The sequence below is a fragment of the Saccoglossus kowalevskii genome, chromosome 4 (assembly GCF_978046115.1).
Source record: "Saccoglossus kowalevskii chromosome 4, keSacKowa6.1, whole genome shotgun sequence".
Classification (NCBI taxonomy): Eukaryota; Metazoa; Hemichordata; class Enteropneusta; family Harrimaniidae; genus Saccoglossus; species Saccoglossus kowalevskii.
Window position 1 is genome coordinate 25,608,751 of NC_140644.1, and position 26,463 is coordinate 25,635,213.

At 36.7% G+C, this 26,463-nt stretch overlaps 3 protein-coding genes across 3 annotated transcripts; 2 read left to right on the forward strand and 1 right to left on the reverse strand.

Annotated features, from left to right (window-relative positions):
* Positions 1–436: 436 nt before the first annotated feature.
* On the reverse strand, positions 437–9,850 carry LOC100367656 (uncharacterized). Its single transcript, XM_006812755.3, has 4 exons — positions 9,719–9,850; positions 5,560–5,686; positions 4,977–5,115; positions 437–1,432 (listed from the first exon to the last, which is right to left on the reverse strand). The coding sequence occupies exons 2-4, from the start codon at positions 5,648–5,650 to the stop codon at positions 1,207–1,209; spliced, it is 456 nt and encodes a 151-aa protein (XP_006812818.3). The 5' UTR covers positions 5,651–5,686; positions 9,719–9,850; the 3' UTR covers positions 437–1,206.
* Positions 9,851–11,535: 1,685 nt separating this feature from the next.
* Positions 11,536–17,357, forward strand: LOC102804571 (uncharacterized). Its single transcript, XM_085498006.1, has 4 exons — positions 11,536–11,738; positions 12,079–12,182; positions 13,344–13,497; positions 15,262–17,357. Exons 1-4 carry the CDS (start codon positions 11,686–11,688, stop codon positions 15,461–15,463), a joined length of 513 nt encoding a protein of 170 aa, XP_085354132.1. The 5' UTR covers positions 11,536–11,685; the 3' UTR covers positions 15,464–17,357.
* A 2,039-nt stretch (positions 17,358–19,396) lies between these two features.
* On the forward strand, positions 19,397–24,695 carry LOC100367807 (uncharacterized). The gene is made up of 4 exons (XM_002731782.4): positions 19,397–19,504; positions 21,752–22,028; positions 23,120–23,314; positions 23,724–24,695. Exons 1-4 carry the CDS (start codon positions 19,418–19,420, stop codon positions 24,098–24,100), a joined length of 936 nt encoding a protein of 311 aa, XP_002731828.3. The 5' UTR covers positions 19,397–19,417; the 3' UTR covers positions 24,101–24,695.
* Positions 24,696–26,463: the final 1,768 nt, after the last annotated feature.

Here is a 26,463-nt window from a genome sequence, read left to right on the forward strand (position 1 = left end):
CGCGCCACGCATGCGCGGGATATATGGGTCTCATGTAAACAAAGATGGCGACTTTGACTGTTGCGCAGATCAATGATTACAAATTAAGACTGATTGGAAGGCATTGAAAGAGTCACCGGCGGTAATTAGTGCAAGTCGCGCCCAGGTCAAACCTCACACTTGTTATATCCATTAGATAAGCGCATTGGATTGTGGGAAAATCAAAAGTTTCATCAATCAATCAAACACAAATGTCTCACATGCGCGGCGCGACAACCACCAGCCTTTAAATTTTCGCGTAATTCGCGTAATTTGCGCTAAAATTAAAATTCATGAAAATATGAGTTAGAGGTTATTTATTTTAATTTCGCTGCTGGGGCGCTGTATTTTTGTATTACACGATGAACACAACACACCACTCGCATTCACGTCATTCAAGCAGTAAAAAACAAAGTACTGGGATGGTAATATTTCTTTGTTAAAAAAATGTACTTACAGTCAATACCTATTTTTTAACACAAATAGTATTTAAAAACTTGAAAAATCTGACCCCTCGGCGTGACAGCACCGTAAAATTTATAAAAACAATTTGACGCCCGATTTCCTTCTGAATGTTATACTAGACAAGACTAGTGAATGAAAATGTTATGTATTCATCTGAATTCTGGGTTCAATAAGGAAACATTTAAGAACAACAGCAATATTCATGTGACTGTTACTAGTATTCCACATGTTCGCGATGAAAAATTGAATTACAACCGAAATTGTGCTCAATAAAGTTTGGCATGTAAGGTAAATATAATGTAATGGAAATATACATAGATATTTGTCTCTGTGTGTTGGCTGGAGCAGAATAAAGTAAAATGAATTACATAAATCATAATATAATGCAAGTATAACTAGAACAATAATATGTATGATTACAAAATAACAGTCACAATGTGGTTCACTGCCTGCGAATGAATACATGTAACTGTGTGCAAACATGTTTTTGCATAATTTAGGTTGCAAGACAATTCACGAGATAAAACGCGTCCAGACATGTTATAACCTGACTGAGTCTGTTTGAAAAATCTCTGACCGTGGTCAACCATGGTGCCAAATCCCTGGGTGGAACTTAACATGATTGAACGTGTTCTGACTACTCTTATAACACGATAAACTATGGCAATTAATTATGTTTGAACACAATCTAGCATTTTGGAATCATGATTCTTGTGGTTAGAATTAGGCTTGACTAAAGCGTTGTAGGGCTTTGTAATTCGGCCCCAATTTACAGTACAAGCAGAAATGTTCACAGTTATTCACCAATAAATTATACTCGCCATCTTCAGGCAGACCCTCATCTAAACATTCTCTAGCTCGACGCAAAACATCCTCCACAGGATCACTGGGCACAGGACAGCAGGTTCCACGTCTCTTTAATCTGCAAACCCCCAGGGAACTATCATACCTGTTACAGAAAATAATTATACTTCAAAAAGAAGCTTAATGTTAAATAGAAATTATGGCGACATGAGATGGAACCTAATAAGGAGTACATTTAAAAAATGCATTGTTGAGTACAACTAATCGTAGCTAGATAAGTTATTTCGTTTTAAGGATATTGAACTGTCAATCTATTTCTTCAAAGTTTGATTAATGACAAATCCGATCCCTTTTAAGTTTATAGATGTATCCAATTTTTGGTATGAATACCTTGTTAGTTTGAGGCCGAATTTGTTTCTCGGATAAGTCTAAAGCAGCACAAATACGCATGTAAGATTTGTAAACTATCATATCCAGTTTACCATATCACACATATACAAATGCATGAGATATGAACAAATGACCATCTAGTTTGCGTATTTCTGGCAGAACTTAAAAATGAAATATACCTGCAAGCACCAGTGATCGACATTGCAGCCTATGGTATATTTTACCGCATTGCACCACTCATGAACAAAGTATGAACGTATATACCACGAATTGGGTGAATTGGTCAATGACATGATTGTTTACAGATGTAAACTGTTTGTTATGAGTTGCGAGTGGGATTGTCTTTTTGTATTCAGTATAATGGTAATTATGTTTATGTTCTTGATGTGACCGTTAGATTGGTCGCTAGGAACACATCCGACGAACTGTTCTGATTAATGTAAATCTCATCGAACTGGTATCCTATATATAATGATTTGTCTGTAAACGCATGTATGCATATTAATGATGTAACATGACCAGACAATCGTGCCCACCTTGTGTTTAGACAAATAGTATATTATGGCTCACATTCATCGCATGTAATTCTATTAGTATCTTTTGATAATTGCATGTAGGTCGATCCATACTTTTACCAAATATCAATAAAATTGATCAAAATGTCCGGGAAACTATGGAAACACTAGATTCAATCTGATTAAAATAAGATCCTAGTTTTGGCTTTTTTTTGTATATTTATTTTATTTTTATTGTGTTGTATAATTTATTTTTTGAAGTTTGGTAATTGCGAAAACCGACAAGAATCTGATCCAATGCCTATGTAAATCCCGTTCAAATCTCGCGTAAGTAATATCCAATCACAGCACCCCTAGGCCTTTTATACAGGCTGTCGGTTGCTTACGTTTAGCAATACTCTACGGGCAATCTTTCTGTACGCTATATTTTGCTCACTTAAATGAACCATTAATAGACAATTAATAGTATATTAGTATATTTTTTATTTACAAAAGAGATTCCACACTATTTTACAACTTTTGTCATTACATTGAATATTTTTTTCACTTCCAACAAATGTGTACACTTCCTGATGCCTCTTCGCCAGCCAAGGTTCGTTTATCGCTTCAATCAAACAATGAGCATAATTATTTAGAATGGAAGCAAAAAATAAGTAAATCGTAATGATTAGAACACTATAAACAGGTATATTAAACAATGCAAACTTCCAACGGCATTGATGCTGAATATTGGAGCAACAAATATTTCCTGATCAATTGCGATGTGTCCCAAATAAAAAATATTTGATTCCAGTCCAAATCAGTTCAATTACTTTAATAAAGAGTTATTATTGTTTAACGTACAAAATGTTGATACATTTTGATGAATATTTACAGCTACAGCTTCAATACCGTAGACGATTTTGGACCGATCGTCAATAAAACATCATCCGTCTCCAGGACACGGAACTGGAAAAAGATACAGGTGTTCGGTCGAACCGGTGGGAAAAAATCATCACTCCCGGAATAACGACTCAAAATAACGAGCTAAACTGGAACCATTCAAGCCACAATATAAACATAAAAATAAAAGATGACTTTCGTTGCATTTGACAATGATAAACTTACCAAAACCCGTGTTTTTTCCACAGTAATTAACCACAGTGCAGTAAATCGGGATAGATCTTTCCGACGCATTGCGCAAATTATTATTTATCGCTGTTTTTGTAAGGCTAACAAAGCAGGGTTATCCTTTGATCAATACATATTATTATTTTAAAGATGTGCAAGACGAGGCTGACACTTAATAATAGTAACAATACAAGTATCGTGGACAGGATTTCAAGAATCACGGGCAAAATGAAAGCGACGCTGCTATTTGCTTGAAAGGCCTGCGGAGAACACTGCACATTCGCGAATCAAGATTGCTGTACGGGATTCTGCCTTCGATTTCGTCTATTGATGAATATGACCAACAAAGTGAAATTGAACTTGCGTTTATGAAAATTGGAAAGGGTCCTGCTTTTTCAAACTGAAAAAAATGGCTGCGTCACTCTTGTAACTGCGCATGCGTACTCGCCATACAGATAAAACTGCATACATTTTATGTTTTTAGTCGCTGTATCTGCTCAAATAACACCCATCATGATGTATTAAACTATTATATACTAAAACCCGCAAATTTTCAGACCTTACAATGAAATATTACCATTATTTTCGCGACAGAATGCGTTATCGCAATATGCAAATTAGGCTACTCACCCAAGTCAAATATTTGTTCATAAATTTCAAAGACCACTAACTTATAAATTAATTAATGCAATAAATAGCTAATTAATATGCATGAATTGTATCAAAATCTAATCAGCACATCTGCTCATCATATATCAGCTTGGTGCAGTCAGTAGTGAGACGATTGTCAAAAAATCATATCTCAGCCAAAACTTTCGTTTATTTGACTGTCACGCCACCACTATAGCTTGACTTATTCTATTCTATTCATAATATGATCATCGATTATTAACTGTCACTATATCGACCTTATTTGCTGTAGGTTACTGAAGTCTAACTTGCGAAGAACTAATAATTTTACAATTAAAACAACGATTTCGACATATTGCACATACTGACACAAGGTTGAACACCTGAGCATATCAAAAAAATGCATGCATTGAAAGAAAGGGTAAGGCGATAACTGCACCAAACGTGCAATGTTACATAATGTTTTTTTTTAAATACACAAAATTTATGACAAAAGGATTTAGATTAAGTGGATTTGGTTTAGGTAATGCTCACAGCACAATAATGAATGCTTTTTAATAGATGTGAGATCAAATGGAAAAAATGCACCAATAAGGACTAACAAAAAATATACCAAATACAAAAGTAATATATTAAGAAAAATGATTGTTTGTTTAACAAGAAAATTGATGAATATCTGTTTAATATGTAACATATACGATACTTTCTAATTACATTACACCTAAGTTAATTCATTTCCACTCCCCAGCTAGTGACAAATGATGGCAGATATTAGGTTAAATCCCAATTCGGGTCAATCCTTTTGAGTGTCCTTGTAGCAACCACTGTCCAAATAAGCCAGGGTTTGAGCAACACTGCGTACATATGTATATAATACGTAACATGTACGACACTTTATTACAACTAATTTAATAAATTTCCACTGTGTGGAAAAATATGCTTTTATGGCTTACAATAATTGTCCAATTGCAGTAATAATAATACAATTGAGCGTGAATTTCCTGGCAAATATAAACAATTCCCAAGCCTCTATAATTTACAAACCTATATAATCGTATATCATCATTATCTTTAAATTCCTCAAGAGACGTTATTCTAATCCTGGCTGTGCTCTTTGATTTGCTTTCATCTCCAGTAAAATGTATGATTTGCCAAACACCCCTTTTTTTCTCTGCTACAATCCCTGAAATAAGCAAATTATATACATTATTATTGTTATTAACAACATTTCAATATAGTATTAAGTACGGCTTTGACCGTAATGTCTTAGTTGTATAATACACATTAACATCGATGCAAGGTATGTAATATACATTGGTGTCAAGTATTTATCTACGGTGTAGTACTTGTCATTGGTTAACAGTTGCTGATATTCATTATTACTGTTTTGAACAATATGTATGATTGAAGTCATATATTGCAAAAATGTCACGAAAACGCACTGTTTATTTTTGCGTTTATTTTGAATACTCAATATGGCCCGGGTGTTTCTGGTATTGAAAACACGTATTGTAATTGGATGGAGATGCCAGTGAATCGATTCAATAAATGTACAAAACCAAAGTGCTTTTGCAACTACCTTTCAACAAATAATCTGTGTCATTCAAGTTATTTAAAAAATATATACCGTGATGCGAGTATAAATACAATGTCCTCCATACATATATATGGTCTCCTGGATTCAAGCCCGACTCGTCGATATCATGGAACAGAGGCATTGTCACGAGTCAGGTGTCTCACCAGTAAAACAACAACTACAAAATGAAACTGAAACGTATTATCAAAACTGACAAAGTATTTGTAATGTCACAGTTCTCACATCCATTTCAGGATTGTTATACGCACACTGTTTGTTATTGGGTCTTAGTATATCTTTTTTAACTAACGTGTTAAGACGCTTTCAGGTGAATCACCGCTTTTGTAGTTCGTCGCCAATGATGTTGATGAATCAACTAATTGTTACATATTTAATATTGCAATATTCATAGTTACATGCTGGCTGAATTATGTTAGTATTACAAATATGTGGAATTGAGACAAAATAGTCTCTTGATAATTCAGTAAATAAGTGTTTACAATTCGGGAAACAAGTTTGTCAAGATGTTGAATGTTGTTCCGTGAAAGACAGCACTGATACTATTTATCATAGGATGTTTTACCCGTTGAAAACAGTATCACACTGGAAATATCAATAAATAACCAAATTTATCTCACTGTGAATAACGGTCATAGTAGATAGGGGATGTAACGTCACTCGCATGTTATACAAACACGATATTGTGAAAATAATAGATTCAATACAGTTATGAGCAAAATAGCACGTACAATAAATAATTTACTTCCAAACAATACAATGAATAATAACAGTTACAATAAATACCACTACAGCCTTCAAAGTTCCTTATACTAATAAAAGTGTGTGTATGGGATGGTAATGTTACCAGTAACAAATGCAATGGTCTTTGTTGTAGTCAGCCAGCAGTGTTTTCTATCAGTAATAAATCGGCGATTTCCTTGTCCAACTCCCAAAAACGTCCTCAGTCAGCACGCTGTTTAGTGACTATGTATGTTCATACCAAAATTTTAGGATTCCATCATTGGCCTGGTAAAGCTCTCATAGTCAGTCTGCTTACAGTATGGCCTTCAACGCTTCATAAATTGCACATCGGTTGCCAAGGAACGACTGCCTCTACACGTGCTTCCAATTCTATTACCTTGTCTGCTCAGTTTGGTAATGGTTCCGCCAAGTGATCTATGGTGCCATCGTGATTGTGACAGCAAAGTTTATGTAAGCAACAATATTGCAGGGAAGGAACATGACCACGACCTGCTTGCACATCAGTCGCCAAGGAAAGACTGCTTCTACACGCGCTCCCAATTCCAGTTATACATTTCTGTAAATACGCTGTTTTTTATAAGTACATGTTTACAAACTACAATATTTTGATAGGAGCACGCCTCAGTGGCATCGTGATGTCCTGACTGCAAAGTGTATGTATGCAAAAATTCTCCTACCTGGTTGTATAATCGCACTGTTAGGTAAATGGGTTATACTAATTGTGTGAATAACCACCCATGGCGTGTCGTTGGCAAGGCAATTAGGGTTTCCTTTTCATGAGCTTTGTATATTATACTATCTGGGATAGGCCATAACGTTCTGTCGTATAATTCAATTCGGAAAGTCTATGGGTTGCTCCAGCTTATGAATACTAATTACACATAATTACTTGAATTCACATTTTGAGAACGTTTATTAAGTAACATCGCCACTGACTTTATTATGACGATCTCGCGTTTGGGAGGTTTCAATCAGTTAATGTCGAGCACCATCTTGTGATCACTCCCCTTCTATTGACAGAAAACTTTCTTGTGACAATTCCAGTATGTGTATGTGTCATCTTTCATGAGACATATATTAATAGTTATTAGATATATTCTGCAAGAAATTTCCTGTACGTCTCAGCACGAACTGCCAGACTTCTTCTGTTCAACTACGCTTTCAATCATTTGTATTTGCATATATCACGTGAGTATTTGATTCAATGATAATCTATTATAGATTCCATAAAAAACAGGATCATACTGCTATTTATAGCTTACCTCCTTGCAAATTGGTCATTGTTTGCATTGTAACACCAAGCCCTCGCATTTTTAACTGTCAATGGTACAACGTTGCTAACTGAATGCGTATTTATTTATGTATTTAAGGAATGGACCACTGTCGCAGTCACAAATACCACAAGCTATTACCCAATTCACGACATATTTGCAGCAGCCACACTCGTATTATTATACCAACTTCATTCTGAACGTAATTTTGGAACACCGACATAAATTTAAAGCATAAGAAAAAAATTCCTCACTCTGAACTTTAACCCTAACACTACAAAATTATGTGCAAATGTGATACAGCACCTAATAATTTATACTTTGCAATGGTAAAATAATATGTGTAATTGTCTTTATTAACATGAAATTTAAAAAGTACAGACGCCGATTAGTTCCATATAGGATATACTAATTGTGAAAAACCACCCATGGCGCGTCGGTGGCAAGGCCATTGGGGTCCCCTTTTCATGGACTTTGTGCTGGCAACTGACCCCAACCTTTGTGCTGGCGACTGACTTCAACCTCACCTCACGTAATTTTGGAACACCGACATCAATTTAAAGCATCAGAAACACTCCATGACCCTGAACTTTAACCCTAACACAACAAATTATGTGCAAATGTGATACAGCACACAATAATTTATACTTTGCAATGGTAAAATAAAAATGGACCCTTTGGAGTATAAAAAATACAGACGCTGATTAGTTCCTTTTGATCGATTTTGTTTAGAGAAGAATCGACAATACTTCCGGGTTCACAAGTGGGCCACATCTCATGCATTTATTTGAACTCAATTTTGTTAATGGTTTATATCCTTATCGCAATATATTGTTATTTGTCAATTTCAGTTGACATAGTGTTTAACCTTTTTGTGTGTTATTCACCTCTGAGGCCTACTTCTAAACATGAGCAACCATGGTATATCGTCCTACCATGGAAATACTACTATCTACTGCCATAGAGTTACTGGGAAGCCTTGGGCATTTTTCATCGCAGTGATAGCAGTGCATTCTTCATTCAGAGTATTACAGGCAAAATAATCTTTACCTAAAACAATAAACTTATTTCTTTCATTTGTTTTGCAAGTCTTGCTACTTTTTCTCAAAACATGCAGCCCAAACATTATCCAAAACACTAATCTTGCCTGATTTTGTTACCAACACTGTCGATGAAAAAGAATTTTTTTAATCAGCTACCTTTGTATTCTATTGCTGAATGTGGTGAGGTCATAAGGTTTAATTTGCACGGCATTCTGCAGACATACCAATGTTGTTACATCATAAGACCTGTTACCAACTGTTTCGGTTTCAGGGTTGTGTGTGTTGTAACCATCTGAACCGCCATCACACCTTGTAAGCCTCCTGCTTCTTGCCTTGGCATATTCCTGCGTGTTCCACTCACGTCGGTCGTATTACCTTGTATATGCATAAGTTGGTCTGAATAGCAGTAATAATTCCAATATTTAAACAATAACAGATTCAATAACAGAACAAAACCATACAGCAGATCTATAAATAAACAGGTTTCAGGTTCACATTTCATGACTGAAACCACCATCATCAACACGCACCACCAATTCAACGTCAAGGAATACAATTCTTTCAAATCTACTTCAAATCCGACTAGTAATTGCAGTTTCACTGTTTATTTGCATGATTAAGGGATGATATAGTGGAAATAAAATTTGGTGAATATATCTGTTTTTGTTTTACATTCAACTTATTAAAAATCAATGAAAATTAATCCAATACAATATCCAAATTGTCTTTCAGTGAAAAAAGAAAAAAAGGATTTTACATTAAATGTTTGTAAAGTTTTGCGTCTTGTTTTATTCACGACGCTTTGTCATAATCGTTGTTTAATACTAATATGGGGTACTACCAATGGCAAATCGTAATGCCGTCATGCCGTCCCCCTGACGTCTGTGATATCTGGATGTTATATGCAGGTTACCATCTATACGTCTTAGGATATGAGTTAAACAGGTAACTTATGACGGCCTCAGTGTTGACTCGAGTACTGTGTTGGCGGGCTGCTCCTGTGGGGACGATGGTGTGATCACCCCCCCCCCCTCTTTTAACAGCAGACTACTTGTGACTGTAATTTCTAGCACTAACTTCATTCACGAGACACATATATTAATAGAATGATTGTATGTAAAAGAAAGCACTTACTAGATATATTCTGCAAGATATTTCCTGTACGTCTCTGCACGGACTGCTATTTTATTTAATTTCGCTTTCACTCTTTTGTATTTGTATATATCACGTGAGTGTTTGCTCCAATGACAGTCTAGTATAGTAAGAATCCATGACTGCATCATACAACTATTTATAACTACTTCCTTGTAAATTGTAAATTTTGTGAGTCACAAGTCTTTGTATTGTAAGTGTAAGTTGTTGAATTATAACTCCAGGCCCACGCAATCACTTTCTTACGTGGTACCCCGAGAACAACATGTTCTCAAATACGAGCAGAATGATAGATATTTTTATAAATTCCGTAATATTGCTGTTTGTGTATCAGCAACATTAACTGTAGTGCTCAAATGCCTTTCCAAAAACAGCAAAAAAAAAACGTTTAAAAATCTTCTTCCTCAGACCCAACATACACATTTGTGCAGCACATTTAAGTTTGAAAAGTATATTATAGTTGGTCACATGGTTTGGCCGCCATTTAGGATTCCTTTAACTGATACCACAGTTACGCGATTATTTTCAAATTTGCCACTTTGCATTTCTATATTTCAGTCAGCTGAGAAGAGATTAAGATCAGTCACGTGATTTGCCTGTCATTATTATTTTTCAGAAAATATGGGTAAAATTGTGTGTATTTGTCTCTCATGACGGCTTTAATCGATCAACTTGATATTTTGCATGTAGCATGCATGGTCACAGCTTTTTTTTATGAGAAAAATAATATAATTTTGATCCGTAATGTGGTTTGGTCGCCATCTTGATCCCCCCCCACAGTTTGGGGCATTTGTTTCTCATGAATGCTTCAACCGAACAACTTGATGTTTTGTGTCTGCATTGCCATGGCTTCTTACGCAATATAATTTTGATCAGTCACATGGTTTTGTTCGCCAAGAAAATGCAACATTTTGGGTATTTGTTTCTTATGGGTGCTTCAACTGATCAAACTGAAATGTTGTACGTGATATACCTGGCCAACAATGAAAAAAATGAAATAAGTTTGATCAGTCACGCGATTTCATTATTATTTTGGATTTTCGACAGAAACTAAAATGTATAGTGTTTGTTTAAATGTAATAACTTTTACGATAACTGCATACAATTATGGCTTATGCATGGCCCTGCACAGCAATTACCTATCAGTCAGTAGACCAAAAATACATACCATCCACACAAACCCTATCAGGTCATACAATGAACCGCTACGCTTAAACCCCGCTGATGCCGCTTGCAGTTCAGTTTAATTCTGTCTTTATAATTTAAACAACATTTTATTTACCAGAGATACAGTTATACAAAATAGTTTCATCGATTTGCGCCATAATGGATTGTATTTTAACAATTTTACATTAGAAAATGTTATAGACAATTGGTCTGTTTATAGCCCTAAACCTGCAGATTTAACTTTTAAATCTACAGTCACGTTACGTACCTCGCCTTGCTATGTAACTAAGTATTGTCAAGGCTGCGTGCCTCAGTTTGTTCAGATGTCAAAGGTACCATTCTGAGTCACTCCAGTGGTAGGTGGCAGCAGAACTTATGACGTATTGTTTGTATTCTGTATTGTAACATTGTGATTAACATGTACAGTAAAGAACACCGCTTATAACACGTCATGCATGTTTCGTTTCAACAATTTCCACGAAGCGATGAGTCATATGTAGATTTTTTAGTATTTCACCAAGGGGCGCCATTTTGTAGCACAGTGTACAGTTCGTCGAGGTGCGAATATCATTCCAAGAAAAGCAGGTATGTGTCTACCATCTCGATAAATAACAACATTGGTAATGTTTATGTGGTACTTCTCAACAATACGGACGTACGATACGAGATTTCTTTCACCCGGTATGTGGCAGTTTTCGTGAACCTATTGTCAGTACACCATGGGTATCCAAAGTTCAAAATGGTGACCTGTAGTCCATAACTATAATGATAAGACTATTGAAATGTTTCAGCGGACAAGCAAACAATGTGCTGAAAGTAACTACACAATATACTCGTAAGTCACGTACACTATTCACACCAATGTGAATGTTTATCACATCGCTATTCCATCTTGTATTAAATTATCAAGAATATTTAAAACATCGACTCCAAGTTTCAGTTATTTAAAGCGGGAGGGTCATCACCTGCGCACGCGCGGGAATTGAGTCCCAAGCGACGATAACAACACACGCTAAAACGCAAAGGCTCATGGGTAGACGCTTGTTTGTAAACAATGACAGACTATGGTCATGTGACGCATGCGCAGGTGACGACCCTCCTGCTTTAAATCTGTATACGTATATCAATAAAGGCAGTAAAGACGTTCAGAATAATTAACCATTTTACATTTTTAGGCTGGAGATGTCTTCTTGGTTGTCACATTTTGTAAATCCGGACGATTTAGATCCAGGTGACCATATATACGTATATCGCGGCATGCTATTCTCGACATGCCACGGTGAGTTTGTCTATATAGATGTAGTGTGTGACGTATAGTACATATAACAGTTATTTATTATGACATTTTGACATTTTTGTATGTCTACCTCTTGCCATAATTGTATGTCAACCTCCATCCGCGCACCTTCCTGTTCAATTTACCTGATTTACGTCAATAACTTGTCAGGGGAGCAAAATACGCGGCAATATTCGTGAACTGATTGGTTTGCCAGGTTTACGTTCACTATTTGACTATCTTATTGGAGAGAAAAACTAGGATTTTGTAGCAATTTCGCGTGATTTTTAGTCAAGCTTGTCGTGTGTTCGCCAGCGCGCTCAGCTACGCGCTTTGAGACATTCGATATGCGATTGCGTAGTTCGTCAACCTAAATAGTCGTGGGATTTGCCGTGTGACGACATCGTTTTGTTTTATTTTTTTATGTATTTTGTGTGTTTTGACAGAATATTGACATATTATGTACAGTGTATTTGTTGAAAGAGATGATGAGTGATGACATAACCTATACTCAAGCAGTGTGCAGCTCCGTGTGCAGCTCGTTGCAGTGTTCTACATGTAATGCGAACTGAAACGCAATGTAGCCTGTAGCTGCGCACAGGATGGCGCCGGTTGTTGTTGCAAAAATCAATTCTTCGTCAGGCTGAAGCTGTTGAAACTACGTTTATAAAAACAACCATGAATATAAAAAGGCGTCCATGATAAAACTTAATATAATTCAATCACTGCTCTTGAACTCTTTCAACTTGTATATTTATGTTCAAACATGCATTCGGCTCTACAAGCGTGAACCGTGAATTTATTTCAAGATTTATTCGGTATAATAGTACAAATGTACAGTTTTTGAGACCCTCAGAGTCTATTGTCAACCTCGGTTTCGCCTCGGGTCGCTAAAGCTGTATGTCCACCTCTGTTGGGGTGTACATTTGTATAATGTTGTAAACGCCAAGTGCGGGTATTAAAGAAATCTCTCAGGTAAAACAACATATTTTGCGGGATATAATCACCGAACGTCGTAGCAATCATGAATTCATATGATGGTTTCAGATCACAAGTAAAATACACGCTTAAACATGGGTTCATGCAAATGCTAATTTGAGTAAATTCCATTTTGTAAATAAATATCTATATAAATAAACTTATTTTAGTTTTTTCTGTATTTAGGAATATACATAGGATCGCACGCAAATGAGTCAGCAGTTATTCACTTCATTCCCGACCACTCATACAAAGAAGCTAAGGGCAGAGTATACATATCTTCCCTGACTGAATTCCGGCTAGGTTTCATCTCAAACTTAGTCACTGTCAGGAAATACAGGTGAATTATAGTCAATTACATTATTTTCTTTCTTTCGTAATGGTGAATAACAAATATCGATATAATAGTCCACAAAATACGTAAACCAACATTTCATTCATTGTGTCGAAATATTTGGATAAATTTGTATAATAGTGTCCGACTTGTACGAAAGCATGAGGTAAACTTTAATTAAACAGACGAAACTATGGTGAACTATTGGTTGTGTGTTAGTAATTTTACACAGCTGAACACAGGGGTACACTCTAGTCTGACTGAGCAAGTATGTAAACGAAACTTGTTTGGTGGTCATTTTACAGTTTATTATGATGGCTAAAGCCACCCCACCCCCAGTTTGGGAATTGCATGTGTATGTTTCAAAAAGGATTATAAAAGCAGTGACAAGAAGCTGTTCTGACAAAATAATTCTATTCCATATCTCCCACAGTAGAAGCGAACAAGTAATACATATTGTACTGTGTCAGTGACATAACAGCCCCCAGCCCTATAACCTTGGGTCCAATGGTATTCAGTCTCTTGGATGACCGGATAACCTATAGGATAATAAATGAGGAAGAGAGCAAACGTCTGTGTGGAACAACATACCTGGCTGTGTTACCCTGGAGTGATTTCCTTTATTTTTAAACTTTTTCCCAGGTTCAGTCTCGAGAGACTAATTTTGTGAGTGTATTTTAGCAGAGGTGCAATAAAGCGAAGGGAATGTGAACTTTCTCCTATATATCACAGAAAATATCTCCATGGTACCTGGTCGCTACACAAATAACATCATTTAATTTATACCTCTACTCGTGAGATTGCTTATGAAGATCCCTAGTTGTAGGTGTAAACTGAACCCGGTACTATAGTGTATACTATAATCATTGAAACATGTGCCATTTCTAACTCATCAACGTAAGCCGCATGTGGGAGTTGAATCTACTTACTTGGAAAGACGATTAACAAAAACTAAAAGTTATATAATAGGCAGTGCAAGATATTCCATACGCTGTACACCTTTTTCAGAAAACCTCTGTGATTCGCCGAGATTGCTCCATCCACCATTACGTATAATTTACACTAAATCCTTAATAAATGTTTTACCTAATACCTTTTACCAAAACAAAGCCTCAAATGAAAATACTGAAAGTCAGAAATGGCCTAGCCAAATAAAGGGACGTCCTTAATGTGTTGGTCCGACCATCAAACATAACACGCCTCGATCCTCCACTGGCATTTCTCTGTCTACACCATTGATTAACAATCAATGTCTTGTTCTAATGGAGCCGCCATTCCGATCCTGCATATTTGGCGGAGTCTTCTCAATGAATATAACAGTGGTACTTCATTGGACTCAACCCAGGTTTGACCGTGATATGGTTGCAATGTGTGTCGGGATATCACTGATGGTCCTGTCAAGCTAAAGGATGGAGATGCGTGTTTTTGAATGGATAACTCATCGAGCGTTCGCTATACCATGTGTCATCTTGCGCGATAGTACTAGTAAAAACAATTGTAACAAAGTAATTTTAATCATTCCAATTTGTATGCAATTATGATGCCGGTTGTAGTAATCCCTCATGGGTATATTCTTGACCAAGTAAATATATATCGATTATTTAACACCCACACTCATATTACAAATCATAGCACATGCTAGAACATGTTCTAGCTAACATGAAAGCCACATTTCAATCTACATAAACATGAGTATTAAAATTATGTGTTATATGTATCACTTGTAGGTCTAATAAAACTTGAAAATCATTCTCTTTTTGGGAATTATAGGTATGGTGTGCCACAATGGGAACTGTTGGCGAAACGTAGAGGGTCGTGCTCAATGCGTAAGAGTGGTTCTAATGAAAAAGTAATCCAGAGAGCATGGGACTGCTATAATGGTAGAATTCCAACAGTTGGTTTCAACACCAGTGAAGACTTTGCTTTATTCTGCAAACTAGGGCACACATATAGAGACAGCTCGTACCAGTAGACAAGTGCCGCTCGTGCATTATTTTTACTGACTTGATTTGTCAAGGTGCTCTGAACCATAGAAACAACCGACCGATAAAAGGAATTTGTTATTCGCCACGGGCGTCGAGCTGTGTATGTCTAGAATTCTAATTGATCAACTCCCATACTGCATTGTGCTATTTTTTGCCGACAAAATAGCAACGGCGAGCCACGAATAGTATATAAAACATTATATCATACCAGTATATTGATGGTGTTAATCTATTGATTTGATTGGTCCAAACACGAAATTTGCATATGCAATTATTGGTGTATTGGCTGATAATGCACGGCTAAACCAAGTGGCCCTGGAACATGAATTGACTACAGGTTTAATACGGAAATACATAAAACCGGTAATATTTGATTTTTAGGGAAATATAGTGGTTGAATTTTGAAAAAAAAATATTGAAAAAAAATATCGAATTAAAAACATCTGAAAAATGATATAACCATAATATTGCTTTTTGTTAATGGTGAGATCCAAGTTGTGAGCGTCGATAGTTGGGTGATTGTCGTTCGCCACACAAACCTATAAGGCCAGACTTTTTTTTATTCCTTGTTTCTCGAGTTTTTATAAGGAAAGTTTTTTGAGGAGGACGGAAAAAAATAAAATTAATCCTTTTTTTTCATTAGATTTGTGTGATTCTCAAAGAATTGTAAGTGAGATCATTGATCAGAGAGAAGAAATGAAATAAAATTTTATTCCATGTATAATCTTGTTTCTCATCTGCGCAAGACTCCGGTACTTTGATCATGATACTCCCACGAAAATGCAACTTGGATTTGTTATGCGGCGGGCGGAAAAAAATGAGGATAAAAATATTTTTTTTAGTAATTTTTTGCACTTACAATTCGGCGGGCACAAGAAATTACGCTGAAATAACATTTTATTTTTATTTAATTTTCGGCTCCTGTTCATTCTGCGCGTTCGCGAAACAATGGATAATAAAAGTCTTGCCTAAACCACCGTCCATCAAAACCGTGAGATGCCTAAACGAACGCCAGAAAGCTGTCTTTACCGTGTTGTGTCTTTGAGATGGATTGCGAACCTCCAACAAAGAAAACATAATCTTTAAGTACTAGATGAGATTGAGGGATTGAAGGACAAAACAATTTGCAAAAAAAAAATACGAGTAACAGGCAAAAATGTATGCCACCAATTACAACCGGTTTTCCGTATTGGCGTTGGAATTCTAGCTGATAAAATTGCAGTGAAATTGCACCCGGGGAATTGCCATCTGTTTCAAAGGACTCGGGAAAACGCAGAATTCGACGACGATATATGGTATTGTATTTCTCCACTATAGGTAAATAAATTACAGGAGATGATGAAAGCTGCAGATTTTTGTCGAGTGTACACCAACCACTGACTGATAAAGCAACGGCGTGCTAAGTCTTTCTTTCGGCCGGAGGCATGTCATGAATCTGTCACCAAAAACATCCGATCTTACACCATCAAACTTACCCCAGAACAACGACAAAACTTGTCAGTCATACTGTCACAAAACTGTGGTTATACCAAAGGTATCCAGGTCAGATTTTGGGACTGAGGTCGCCGTGACGGTCGCCGTACATGATACACCGTGCCCGCCGCGTCTCAAATTTCGGTCGACAATGTGGTTTGATGAGTCACAAAACCGGGTTATTTCACAACTGTACTTTCAATGGGCAAATTACAATCAAAATTGTACAAAAACCGGAATGAAAGCGTGGAAACTGTACACGACCCTGTATTTCAAATGGCGTTAACACAGTTAGTAAAAGGTCAGAAAGGTCATCTTTTGTTATGCTAATTTTTGTGTTTACGCTGTTCTATTCACTGTGGATACGTTTTGTTTTCACTCGGAATAAAAATAATAGTTTGTACTCAATTTGAATTGTGTTGCGTATGTAATTTTTGTATGCATTCAGGGTACAACTACATACTATTCTTATAAATATTCATGTAGTTGCAAGTAAACTCTTTTTTACGAGTTTTATAAAGGCATTAATTATTAAAATTGCTGGTTTGTAAAGTTTGCAAGATGATTTATTGTGTCAAATTTTGAACCAATTTTCTTTGCCTAAACCATTGTAAAAAATATGTAAACAGTCTTTGCATTACACACAATGTAATTTGGTTCAATTTTTACCTAACTCGTGAATGCATTTACAACACTTTGCTATAAATTCATGCTATATTATTCTGTCCTAATGGTATATATATTTAAATGCCTCATTGGCAGCTGGTTGTGTTACAATAGTTGTATTTCGTCAGTCTAAGGCGCTTTAAAAAGTTTTTATTTATCTTATGTGCATTGTAAATTTGTTCTGAAACGTCCTCATTTACAAATGCTAAGCAGGAACTGAAATTTAGTCTCATGCTGTTTTGTCAGGAGAAAATGTTGTACAATAGGCGTATAGATGTGTGTCGGATGACCATGGGGATAACTAAATCTTTTTTTTTTAATATGGTGGTCTAAAATTAGGGATTTAAAAAAATACATTCACACTGAAATTTGACAATTACGAAGAGTCAAGTGATATTGTAAGTACGTCAAGTTTGTTGGACGAGAGTAATCGGCTCATTGGACGAAAACTAATTAAATTCAGTAATACATCTTTCTGTCTCATGCCACTAATTATGATGCATGATAAGTGACTACTCCACTCTGCTTTCTTGTAAAGCTTACCCTTCTGAAAGAAAAACCCTTTACGATGACTTTAGCAAAATATTTACTAATTTACATGAGATGGACAAAACAGAAAAATTCAAGATAATCATCAAAGTAGCAGATAAACATTTACTGAAAACACTAATCTAATACATTGATAATGCAAACTTGAAAAGAAGCATTTAGTAACTTTCTTTGTTTTTGATACTTTTATTATAATTAATGTGTGTTCATGTTTTCATTAATTTAACTTTATTACTCAGAGCCGAAAAAAATTGTAATTTCTTTACGGTGATAATAAAGTGTTATTGTATTGTTTACAGAGTGTCTAGACCGGGGGGGGGGGTTCTAGAGTAAAAGTGCACCTAAATTACGCACCCATGCATTGTTAAATACTTGTCTCTGTGTTTATTTATAAAATAAACAACTTGGGCGGCGGCATTAAAAATTAAATTATTACTGTAGTGTTTTCGAGGTAAATTAGAATGGCTTTCCAATATAACACTTTGTTTCCACTATCCGGGAACTTGAAACTAACATATATATTCGAAGGGGAATGGGCTGTTTTTTATCCATGTAATTATGAACCAAAGTGACCTTTGTGATACCAAATTAATATAGTTGAATGATCTAATGGGCGACTATAAATTCATTTAGTCGGTCAGTAACCTTACACTACCATAGTAACACACCGTGAGCGACGTTAACTACCAAATTTGAATGATATCAGCATGTTACAATTTTTTGACTTTATTTTTTGTAAACAAGAATGGCCGCAGAATTTCATCGTTTTCTAAAAAGTAACTGAACATTCAACACAATATGTCCTGCCTTTGTAGCAAATCAAGCTAAATTGGTAAAACTATCACTAAGAAAGGGACAGAAAATCAAATGACCGCCTTCTGATCGTTTTGAATCTAATCACGAAAGAAAATTACCTTCGTCATAAAAAAAACAAATCGACGTTTATATGTCGTCCTTTCTGACTTAGTTTTGTACCAACATGGAACAAAACCGGTCCAGGCATGTCCTAGATCTGACGATGAGAGACGAATGCATGGACAAGCGGACGAACAGAACTCAAAGCATATGACTAATATCGTAATATGGAAAAATATGGGGTGAGAATAAAGAACTGCGTGTTTGCACGTGATTATGTTCTAACCTATACAATCAGTGAGGTTCAAAGGTCAACTTTTATTTATTTTGTACTGAACTTCCAGGTGGGTACACAATTGTCATGCAAATCTGAACTACTAGTATTCATATCATTTATAATGGCGTCATACAACAAACTGGCAGTAGATAGTCCGATAAAGAAAGCCGTTGCAGTTACGTTGGTTATACTGTTTTTCGTGGATACGGTGAGTTATTGTAGTTGTGAATGATATAATGAGTGCGTGTAACAAAGTGCTTTCTTGCTGGTCGACCAAGGACATTGTCATGCTGTTTCAGCGTAGGTCAACAACTTGAATGTGGCGCACACTGCTAGCGATACAAATGCTGTGCTTGTCTCGTTATGGCTGATTTGTGTGGGATTGTGGCCTAACTGAAACCAACGATAGGAGAAGTTGACGCTCAGATAATCGTCTGGCCAATGTCTCTTTATAACTGTCTGTAACTGTAGAGGTGAAGTGTGGACGCAGTCATTAACTTGCGTACGGCCAACCCTTAGTATAGTCTTAACCTCAAGGACAGCTGTAGTTATCTAGAGGGGTCATACAGTTCAAAAGAAAGGAAAGAGTTTCTTTGTACCCCCAATTCTAATCCTAACACTACCCCTACCTTCCAGCGCTTCCCAATTTAATTGTATATGCCCCTCCGAAGAACACGTATGGTTATCTAGAGGGAGCATATACAGTTGACTGGAGGTGTTGGGGTGAGGGCTAGAGTTGGGATTAGCGATGGAGGTACAAAAGGAACTTTTTCCAAATTGAGTTGGTGGCTGGGGTGAGGGTTAAGAGCGGGAGTACAAAAGAAATTCGTTCCACGGTTGCTGTATTGCTATAGCAAAGCACTGCGTAGTCCGTATTACTGTAGACTAGCACTGCGTAGTCCGTATTACTGTAGCAAAGCACTACGTAGTCCGTGTTACTGTAGCATAACACTGCGTAGTCCGTGTTACTGTAGCAAAGCACTACGTAGTCCGTGTTGCTGTAGCAAAGCACTGCGTAGTCCGTGTTGCTGTAGCATAACACTGTGTAGTGCGTGTTACTGTAGCATAACACTGCGTAGTCCGTGTTACTGTAGCAACGCACTACGTAGTCCGTATTACTGTAGAATAGCACTGCGTAGTCCGTATTACTGTAGCAAAGCACTACGTAGTCCGTGTTGCTGTAGCATAACACTGCGTAGTCCGTGTTGCTGTAGCATAACACTGCGTAGTCCGTGTTACTATAGCAAAGTACTACGTAGTCCGTGTTACTGTAGCATAATACTGCGTAGTCCGTGTTACTGTAGCAAAGCACTACGTAGTCCGTGTTACTGTAGCAAAGCACTGCGTTGTCCGTATTACTGTAGCAAAGCACTATGTAGTCCGTATTACTGTAGCAAAGCACTACGTAGTCCGTATTACTGTAGCATAGCACTGTGTAGTCCGTATTACTGTAGCAAAGCACTACGTAGTCCGTATTACTGTAGCATAGCACTGCGTAGTCCGTATTACTGTAGCATAGCACTGCGTAGTCCGTATTACTGTAGCATAGCACTGCGTAGTCCGTGTTACTGTAGCATAGCACTGCGTAGTCCGTGTTACTGTAGGAAAGCACTGCGTAGTCCGTATTACTGTAGCAAAGCACTGCGTAGTCCGTATTACTGTAGCAAAGCACTGCGTAGTCCGTATTACTGTAGCAAAGCACTGCGTAGTTCATATTAATGTAGCAAAGCGGTCCATTTTCCCACTTGTTTTACCACTTCATAACACCCTCTTTTGTGAATTAATAAAACCTGCGTAAATTGCGCACCGTCGATTGTTTCAAATAGAAAAAAAAGTGGATACATAAATCGTTTCACCACTCCATTTTGTTGAAAAACAATCAACCAGAAACATTTTATTTTTTGCGAGACCTAAAACTAACTTGGTGCCGAAATTACAATTCTAGAGATAATGTCATATTAGATGGCCCATACTTATGCCGAAAACATGCACAGTGCTAGTTGGTATTTGAACTGAACAAAAATCAACCGTTCCCTGTAAGTACAATACACTTGTTGCGCGGTCAAATTAAAATCACCATGCAAAATGTTGTAGATGTGTGATGACTAAGTGGAGTTAAATGTTTCCATATATTTTACTGATCAAATCACTTTTTTAAATTTACTTTGAGCTTCATTTCTTCCCATTATTGTCGTTTACATTTTAATCAATGCAAAACTGGGTCAAAACTACTCTTGTGGTACAAAATGAGTGAACATGTAAACAGATAAAATGGAAATTGCGAAGCTACTCATATATGTATCTCGTATATATTCATTCGGTACAGACTCAAATTTGCGTTGTCACATGAAAGGTGTATCCTTTTTAATATGATACCAGACATCAGGTTTGACAACATTCAAAAGACAGAAATAACCGACTTTGTGTCATTGACAAATGAATTATATTCTTGCAGACGGCGGCATTATGTAAAACAAATAGTTATGCTGTTAATATAAAAGGGGAAATACAGTGCGAAAAGTGCAGAAAATGTCCGCCAGGATCGTACGTATCCAGAGTATGCGGCGATTATGATAATACCGAGTGTGCGCAGTGCGACGATGGTTCATACAGTACAGGATGGAGTAGGTTGGGAGAGTGTAAACCATGCACACGGTGTCCAGCACACCTTGCTACAACCAGGAATTGCACGAAAACACAGAATGCAAAATGTGGGAAAGTATGTGACCATGGTAAGTACATTTCACTGAAATCATATAGTTAGATCACACACACAAACACATATACTTGTATTGCTATATATTCCGAAGACATCATTGAATGAACTTTTAATATAGTTGAATTAACTTTTAATATAGTTGCGATTAAAACGAGTTCCTATATAGGGCTGCGTTTTAAATGGAGTCTAATTAAACTAAATTCAATGCATTGCAACATAGAATTGCGTTTTAATTTTAATTTATTCAAATAAAAGTTGAATATCTCCTAATTTAACATAGAAATGGTAATACAGTATGAACCATGTGGTTCTGTTTGAATTAATAATCATGTTAATCATCCACTGGGAAATATGGATATGGAAATGAACACGATGATACAAAAATGCACATTTTCAGTGGAATTTTAATGACTAAACGCGATTTCATCGTCGTTGTTGGATATTGATGCTGAATAATACTAAACGATTAATTATAGACAGATTTTGACACAAAGTATTGTTACACAGGTCAAAAACACACTACATGTATTTGCATGTCATGTGATACTTCCCATTGTCTAATCATCGAAGTAATTTGCCGTTGGTGGCGTGCTTGTGTATTCATGTTTTAGCAATGTAACATTTGACATCCCAATTTGACTAATTGTGCGTTCTCTCAAACACATTATAAGATGTTTAATTTAGTTTGATGACTACGTGGACGATTATGTGAAAACTTTGCTAGTATGAGAAATAGCCATGGAATTGTTAAAACACACAATGAAAGTACTACATTGGTACTAGGATGTTTTGCAGGCGCTTTTCTTGGAAAGGTTCAGTGAGTGTGAAAAAAAATGTGTTCAAAGCTCACAGAAAAACTTCGTATAACAAGCTTCTTCTGGTTGAGTGAGATCATACTTTTCTGATCACTTAGTCTGTTTAGAGTTTTGGATAACACTGGAAATGTTCAAGCGTCCACACCGTTCTCTGCACACATGAAATAATAAAAAGATAACTGTGGCACAGACTGACTCAAACTGACTGAGTCTTGGCTTGGAGTATAGACATTTTTTTATATACACCACTATATGAATTAATTTGCCATTATTTTTACGGAATAAACAGGTTACTATAGCAACATATTAACCGCCGAGTGTGAACCGTGTTCTTGGTGTCTTTCAACTGATGAAAACATATTGCAAACGAGAGTGCCAGAATGTGTTACACAAAACATGCCAAGACGCTTTCAGTGTCGCCATGATACACTGTTGAAGGATGTTCCAACTTATACAGACTTGAGCAGTAACATCAGCAGATACGGTAAGTATGGAATTAGCGATATTCTCAAGACCAGTCAAGTATTAAATGACGTAGATGGGTAAAAAGCAATGTCGTTAAACTGTGTTTTATTATGTAGGTGTTCGTTATTTACAATATAGTAAAATTTCCCCGAAACGTAATTTTCATTGTTGCACAACTGTGTCAACAGATCAAAACCACAATGGCGCTTTGGACAACCTCTGTGTTACCTGTTTACGTCATAGAAATGCTTAGTCAATAGAGGGCGTCCTGACATTGTATTATTTGTTGCTATTTGCAAAGCCTGTACATTCTAACATTCACCACGTTTGCTTGCATGCTTTAACAAAGCTTATTCTTCTTTTTTTTCCGCTCCTTTTCTTAAATTAACGCACAAATATCCGTTAACGCAATGTACGCAATTCCACAGGTGATAAGGATTTTGTCGACTCCGAGCTACCCAAGTTAAGTCACTATCACTTCTCGGTGCCATCAGTAGTCTTGTCTGTAATAGTGATATGTCTTATCACCGTCGTATTCGCTATCATTTCCGCACGTCGATGTAAGCAATACAACAACTCAAAGAAGGGATACGCCAGCATTGATGACGTCACCACATCTGATTACTTTGCTGCTACAGAAGACGTAAACATCAACATTCGAGTAAACCCCTTCGACGCAAGTAGAATGCCCGAGGACGTCTCGCCCACTGACTACACGATCTGGGACGCATCGAACCACGTACCTGGGGCATATGCCAAGGACACCGATAAGTGTGTGGAAATCAACTCATCGATTTCAAATTGACTGTAAAATATCAGGGATTTAAGATATCGTATCAAGTTTGAAATTAGTTAAACGAACTATATATGTGATGAAGTAACTAAAACACCGACCTTTATTCTGTTGGTAGATCATTCGAAATATACCGGTATATATTATATTATTTCCCCTCTGAAGTATGAGTCGTGAAGAGTGAAGCCTGCTAGAACTTTTGAAAATGTCATCATAACACGTCAGTGTCTACTGGTTCTCTATGTTCAATCATAGAGCTATAATTATTTGGTAACAAAAACAGCACTCTGTGATATTATTGACAGAAAACGTTTTACGAACAGTTCTCTCGAACACAGTTGACCTCGTGTGAAAATTCAGGATCACGAATTATTAAGCACAATGCAGTATATATATATTTTTAAACCTATGTTACCGACCTACAATTGGGGATATGGCGTAATATTCCAGTCATATTAAGCATTGGAACAAATGTTGCTGGTATTCATGTGTATGCTTCTACAGTTAGGTAAAATGAGTTGGTTGAGTGACTGGATATTAAAGTTTTTATATTTTGTTTTACGTAACCACTCAAAATAACAAAAAGGTAAACCTTAATATTAACTTTCTTATATTTGTGTGATTAATACAATGTTGTCCGACAAGGAGAGCTTCTCTGGCACAACTCAGAACGAAAATATTTTCCCTATATCTATAGCTACTTGCTAGGTAAGGCTCATAAGTAATAATATACAGACACACAATAGTTGATGTTGTTAAGACCCTGGCCCTGACCAAAATACGAATGGCTGATACTTTATTTTTTACAATAACCACATATCAGTTTTCAAATGACGTGTTTTATGATGAAACCATGTTTAAGTTTGTTTAATATGTTTGTAATTCGAATGTGATAATAAATAAAGTGTGTATTTTTGAATAATCACTTCTACAATACAAAATGTATTGGTGGGGTCTAAGCTACGCTTAAGAAATACGGAGCGTAAATCGCAGAGAAGCTATGCGTAATCCAGATGATACGAATCGTCATGCGTTTGGGGGGCATGGCCCCCCTGCCCTCCTCTGGATCCGCCACTGCATCTGATGGATTTGTGTGTTGTGCTGTTTTGAGTTTTTCGCAATCTCACGCGAGTTAGCTGTTAATTGCGCAGGAATTTCGCTATCTGGTCTCTGATTGTTAGACATGCTACCGACAAATTTAAAGGGAAAAACGACACGACGTGGCACCAAAAGCGCCCTCATTAGACCTCGTTTATTTTATTCAGCTTCATTTCACTTTCACTTTCGTAGTACTTTTGCTTTGTTGCCTGAAAGTATTGTGAAAGATGAACGCGATAGCTTCAATCCTTTCGTTTGAATATATATTTTTACGTGTAATGCGATTGAATGAACACATTTGCAGTCTGAACGGAATCCTTTCAAGCTTAAAGCGCGGTAGTCGTCGCGCAGCGCGTGTTCGAATTTCATGTAAACATTGTATTTTATACGCGTTCTGTACGTCGCTATGAGTCCCATATCGAACTGGACGCGGCGCGACGACCACCGCCCTTTAATATGATGGAATTCTCTGTGGCAACCGATAATTAGGTTTATCGAATTTTGTATTTTATCTGATATCGCCTCTTGTTTAAAAGACATTTCCACAATATGATTTGTTCTTGCTGTTTTCATCCTAGAAGACGCATTTTCAATGTTGTCGCTAATGCAGGACCAATGAGAACATTAATCAACATTTTTGTAATCTGAATGCTTATATAGACAAGAATCATTTTGATATTGTTTCCCGATTGTTTAAGACCAGAAAAAAACAAATATTTTGTTTTCCGAATAAAGTGTGCCGTTGAATGGTAAAGTTTTGGTCGTCAATAGGTCAACCAACATAATTTTGATGGTCGGGAGATTCAGTTGCCGGTACTTCACTTACAAATTTAAAGAAGTAATTAAAGCTCTTTCCTACAGCTATGCACCACTACACAACAAACCGTTATGTGATATTTAAATAACTCTTGCTTGTGAGGGTAATATCACGATTTGTTGCCTGCCCAAGGGATGGTCGTCATGACCATGATATTGATGATATCAGAGACGAAGGCGAGGGCATTATCACTATAATGGTCATGACCAACAGCTCGAGGGCAGACAACAAATCGTGATATTGCCCGAATAACCATGTGTTATTCAATTTATCACATCGAACAGACATCAACCATGCACAAACACATCTACTATACATCACTCAGGCCCATTTATACCCCCTCCCAATCACCAATCACCAAGATTTAAAGAGGGAAATCACCAATCACCAGGAATTCCAATTCCCTATTCACCAATGACCAGGAATTCCAATTCCCTATTCACCAATGACCAGGAATTCC

Bases quoted from the DNA above. Each gene is read 5' to 3' on its own strand.
- LOC100367656 (XM_006812755.3), bottom strand. From the start codon at position 5,650: ATGCCTCTGTTCCATGATATCGACGAGTCGGGCTTGAATCCAGGAGAC. The intron at 5,116-5,559 runs GTATATATTTTT...TGCTTATTTCAG, and splicing joins GTATTTATACTCGCATCACG to GGATTGTAGCAGAGAAAAAA. The intron at 1,433-4,976 runs GTTTGTAAATTA...TTTCTGTAACAG, and splicing joins GATGATATACGATTATATAG to GTATGATAGTTCCCTGGGGG.
- LOC102804571 (XM_085498006.1), top strand. From the start codon at position 11,686: ATGTTTCAGCGGACAAGCAAACAATGTGCTGAAAGTAACTACACAATA. The intron at 11,739-12,078 runs GTAAGTCACGTA...TTACATTTTTAG, and splicing joins AGTAACTACACAATATACTC to GCTGGAGATGTCTTCTTGGT. The intron at 12,183-13,343 runs GTGAGTTTGTCT...TTCTGTATTTAG, and splicing joins GCTATTCTCGACATGCCACG to GAATATACATAGGATCGCAC.
- LOC100367807 (XM_002731782.4), top strand. From the start codon at position 19,418: ATGGCGTCATACAACAAACTGGCAGTAGATAGTCCGATAAAGAAAGCC. The intron at 19,505-21,751 runs GTGAGTTATTGT...ATATTCTTGCAG, and splicing joins TACTGTTTTTCGTGGATACG to ACGGCGGCATTATGTAAAAC. The intron at 23,315-23,723 runs GTAAGTATGGAA...GCAATTCCACAG, and splicing joins CAGTAACATCAGCAGATACG to GTGATAAGGATTTTGTCGAC.